Raw genomic sequence first — 5,169 nt, 5'->3', positions numbered from 1 at the left:
CTCAGGTCTGCACGCACATACTCAGGCACGCATGCACATACTCAGGCACGCACACACATACTCAGGTACGCACGCACATACTCAGGCACGCACGCACAACTCAGGCACGCACGCACTACTCAGGCACGCACGCACACACTCAGGTACGCACGTACATACTCAGGTACGCACGCACATACTCAGGCACGCACGCACATACTCAGGCACGCACACACATACTTAGGTACGCACGCACATACTCAGGCACGCACGCACATACTCGGGTACGCACGCGCGCACATATCGTTTGTAAATAAGTTTGTATGGTGAGCGCACAAACTACTATCGCCACCTAGCAAGTGCGCGGTATATTTGTAGAGGCACGACCATTTAGGTGTCATATTGCATTTTTAGTCTATTATTGCTCTCTGTTTGGCATACCATGGTATTCTGTATTGGTATTGCGACTACGTATAATTTTCTGCGGACGGTACGTCTAAAAAACCTATTAATTAGTGTTAGCGAAGGCAAACAACGTTGCCAAATATATGTCGATGTATATGATCATTACGTAAGTTTGTTAACTGCAGGTGTGTTTTGCCCAGGAATGATCTAGCAGCGCCATCGTGCGGAGAAATATGCTCACTACTGGCAAGGAGAAGATAAATACTGAAGGACGACAACGAATATTTGTCATCAAAGTGAGATAAATGAGTGACTGTGTTGCTGGTTCTGGTTATTTATAACGTCTACGCACGCACACGAGGGCGCGCGCACGCACGCACACATACCCACACACACGCACACGTATACTACACACACTCATTGCTAGACCGAATACCACGTAGTGTATCAGTCGCCATGGCAACGGACGAAAGGAGCCTAAGAAGAATACTGATGCTGATGATGGTGGATGCGGTGTCCAGCCTTCTCCTCGACCACACTGACAACGAAGAAGACATCCTGTGATGCACTACTGCAGAGCAAACTGCTAACGAGGTAGGACGCACGTATTAGCCAATACATTACCATGTATCGATTAGCTCATAACTATTATATACTATATTAATAATTATTATAGTTTATAATAATTGTCTAGTTGATTGTTGCTGTTAGCTATTATTTTGTTTATATATAGCGTTCTATAGCGTTTATAGACATTGCCAAAGAATGCAGAAAACGTTTGTGTATACCCTGCTTGTACAAATAACCCTATGATGTTTGTTTGAAATATTATGATTATGTATTAATAGTGTATATGATGCTTGTTGCAATAAAAGTAATGGTGTCAGGGTGCAGTATAATTGTCACGACTTGGTCGTGAGTATGGTCAATGTAACACGATACCAATGTGAATTAATTGATTGATGATTGATGACGTAACAATATATGAATATTGATACATTGGCATCAAATTCTACTACATACAGAAAGTGTGTGCGTGCGTGCGTGGGTATACAAGTATGGCAAAATTAGGATGAAACCAACCGTATATGACGAAAAATAATAATGCATAACAATAACAGTTACGTTATGAATGCGGATATCATAGTTATCACATGCTAAACTAATTGCAATAACACATTGGTACAGTTTTCTTAAGAAATATTGGTAAAAGTAAGATAACGAGTTTGCTTAACGCTACATAAACGAATTGCTAAACGAATAACGCTTAATGCTAACGGAATACGTGTAACATGTCAACGTGACTAGAGTAACTGTCTGCTGTAGTTCTTACAAACTGTTGAACATTATATTATGATGATATAGAGAAAGTGAATGAAAACAAGTAAGACGTGCCAAAGTTATCAAAATTAACACTTCATAAACTGCCTGAGAGTAATTTCCACTTCCGGTAACAACGCTATGAGCGCCATCTGGTTTGTACCACGTGACTGCCATAACCCCATTCGTGCGCATTGAGTGGCGCCACCGTCGTTGTAGTCAAACGAATGGAAAATAACTGCTAATATTTATTAGTCGGAGATGCTGTCGTTCGTATACATCACGAATTGACTGTCTTTGCTATTTAATTAGCACTTTGTACTTGAGTCTGTTAAAAGACTATACGATCTGCTATCATCATATAAATGAATTGACGACGTGATGGCGAGCCGATCTTCTGCTCCTTCCGTTTGTTTACATCGCGACACCTCAGAGATTGGTTGACGCACAGGCACTTGGACCGTCTCAATAACAAAAAAAGCAATGGTAAATAAACACGAAATGCATTTAGTACCGAAGTCTTAATGTTTCTCTACTCTGTTTCGCCTATTATTGGCATTATTGCCGATAACTTCCTTTGAATGCCGTTCTGGCGTTCAAATACTCGTCTGCAACACACGAGCACACCGCACCCACTGATGCTATGGACGCTACATTATGGAATGGCCAAGCCTAGCAACGAGTAAGCGTAAGTAGCAACGATTACTCTTAGTCTTGGTCTTAATTGGTAGTTGTCGTATTCCTCGTAACAATAACGTCGTAATGCCTCAATGCTCAGTACCTGGTTGCTCTCGACAAGGATCACTAACGTTTCCAAAGTCTATTGAGTTACGTAAAAGGTGGTTGCAAGCTATTAAACGGTTGGCGGATGATAAGAAGGCTATTTGGGAACCAGGCCAGGCAGCCAGAGTATGCCATGGACATTTCGACGATAATGACTATCACTCGGCTAACTATTATGGTGTGTTCAGCGTGTATACTGTGTAGCCTACATATATCATTATATGGTAACATAGCTGTAGTCTGTAGAAATTCATGTTATTTGTAGCTGTAGTCTGTTGTATGTTATATGTGTATATGTTATTTGTAGCTGTAGTCTGTAGAAATTCATGTTATTGTCTTGTAAAACGAAGTATATTATTAAATCTATGCCGATTTCCTGTTTATTGTACCCTACTGCAGTACACAATCTATTATCCCAAACCCTTGGGACCAGCCACGTTTCGGAATTCAGAATTTTTCAGATTTCGGAATGGTAGTACAGTACAGATATACATGCCGTATAATTGCATTAGATATTTTCATAAGTTTCTTTTTTATTGAATAGGGTTATAAAATTTACAATAGGTAACATTAAAAAGGACCCGCTTACTACAATTTTGCGTGTTAACATTTTTTACCTGTATAGCCAATTATAAATTGGGCTTTCCTATTTTCATAGGTGGTAAACCACTAAATAGACGCTTGAAAGCTGATGCTGTGCCACATCTTTTTGGATGGAGTACACCAAAGTGCAGTGCAGCGGAGAGGAGGCGCGAGCGACAACAAAAACGTGAGGAGCTGCAGCAGCAGCGAACAGAACACAGTCTTGTGGAAGTAGGCGAGGAAGTTGAAGTTATTTCAGGGGAGGCATCGGAAGTACTACATGAGACTACTGAAGATGCATGTACACACGTATCTTCTGGTACACAGACTGATTCTATCACCGTATGCAGTACTGTAGGCGATAATTCTCGCTTCAACATTGAAAATTCAACCGATGAAGAAATCCATTACTACACTGGTTTAGGAGATAGGAGCAGATTCAACTTAGTCCTTTATTCGCTTGGAGATGCAGCGTACCACCTCAATTATTACAAGAAAGCTATACCCAAGATCAGCATTGCAAATCAGCTGTATCTCACATTGATGAAGCTTCGGACAGGACACCCAAATAGAGAGTTAGGTTTTTTTTTCCAAATCGATGAAAGAGCTGTAGCGAACATTTTTATTACTTGGATCAACTTTATGTTCCATCAGTGGAATGAAATAGACTGGTGGCCTTCACAAGAATTAGTTAGATATTTCGCACCCACTGATTTCAGAGCCAAATTTTCAAAAACACGAGTCATAGTAGATGGTACAGAATTCCCCATCCACAAACCAAAGAACCCACTACCTCAACAAGCATCTTTTTCAACGTACAAAAACAAAAACACTATGAAAATACTTGTGGGTTCAACACCAGGTGGTTTAGCGTCATATGTATCCCCTGCCTACTGCGGTTCAGCCAGCGATCGGCAAATAGTAGAGCGATCCAATTTACAAAGCCTCTGTGATCCGAGCGATGAAATCATGGCCGACAAAGGATTCAATGTCGAAGATCTATTCATACCACATAATATTGCATATATTATATACATCTATTATATTATATTTATACATATATTAGTGCCAGTAGCCTAAATAAGTAAGATTCAAGGCAAGGCCTCATCTAAACCTATCTATTCCTGTTACTGTACATGCTAACACGGCCAGCGTACAGAATCGCTAGTGTGTCCTAGGCTTTATGCATCATCTGGTATAATGCAGGGCCTGAAGTTAATAAGTCTGCATATCACTGTGCTTATTTCTGTTGCCATTGAAGAATCTATGTGGTTCATGGGTATTTGTAAAATCTTGTAGGTTTTGGCCAGGCCTATGATACGTTCTATATGCACTCTCTTACTAGCGATTTTCCTGTCTTGCATAACTGATTTGTTGCTGAGGCGGTTTTTCTTTTAAAAAAATGTTGGTATGTTCATCGAGTATGCTTTGATCGTCTACTACAGCTGTGCTCACATTGTATTTGTATTCTTTGTATTGATTGTAACTGTCATTCTGAGAGGCATTATTGCAGTTTTTATAGATTTCCGTTATCAGTATTGAAGCCGCGTATCTATAAACGTACACTTGAGTGCCACAAATGGACACTTTACTTCGGCAAGGCCAGATGCTCAAAGAGATGTTCAATAAAAACTGACTGTAAGATTTGTAAACGAAGTGGTCAATCAAAGCTGGTTCGAATGTATTATTATAAAACAATTTTAGTTTCTGCAGCATGTCATCAATAAACTTTTCATTGNGAGAGAGAGAAATAGAGTGTTGAATAAAAGGAGATGGACGGAGACAGGCAGACCTACCGACATACAGGCTGATGGAAGGACGGATGGATGGACGGACGAACAGACAGACAGACAGACAGACAGACAGACAGACAGGCAGACAGACACACAGACAGACAGAGAGACAGAGAGACAGAGAGACAGACACACAGACAGACACACAGACAGACACACAGACAGACAGAGACAGACAGACAGAGACAGACAGACAGTTCTCTTTAGCTTTATCGTCATTGATCATTCATTATGTATCCTTACTATGTTAAACTCGTGTATCATTTAACAGCCATTATATATGTAATAATATCACATTGTATCATTC

General features: G+C 40.3%; 1 protein-coding gene across 1 annotated transcript in view; it reads left to right on the top strand.

The window, feature by feature from the left end:
* The first annotated feature begins 2,466 nt into the window (after positions 1-2,466).
* The window catches only part of LOC106820842, a 10,832-nt gene continuing 8,129 nt past the window's right edge, over positions 2,467-5,169 (top strand). Inside the window, exons 1-2 of the mRNA XM_014825797.1 lie at positions 2,467-2,665; positions 3,146-4,059. Coding sequence (XP_014681283.1) covers positions 2,467-2,665; positions 3,146-4,059 — 1,113 coding nt within the window. The remainder of the gene's footprint in view (positions 2,666-3,145; positions 4,060-5,169) is intronic.

The sequence above is a fragment of the Priapulus caudatus genome, unplaced genomic scaffold, assembly GCF_000485595.1.
Source record: "Priapulus caudatus unplaced genomic scaffold, Priapulus_caudatus-5.0.1 Scaffold0, whole genome shotgun sequence".
Taxonomy (NCBI): Eukaryota; Metazoa; Priapulida; class Priapulimorpha; order Priapulimorphida; family Priapulidae; genus Priapulus; species Priapulus caudatus.
The sequence above is the reverse complement of the archived record's forward strand: the minus strand, read 5'-3'. Positions and strand labels throughout refer to the sequence as shown.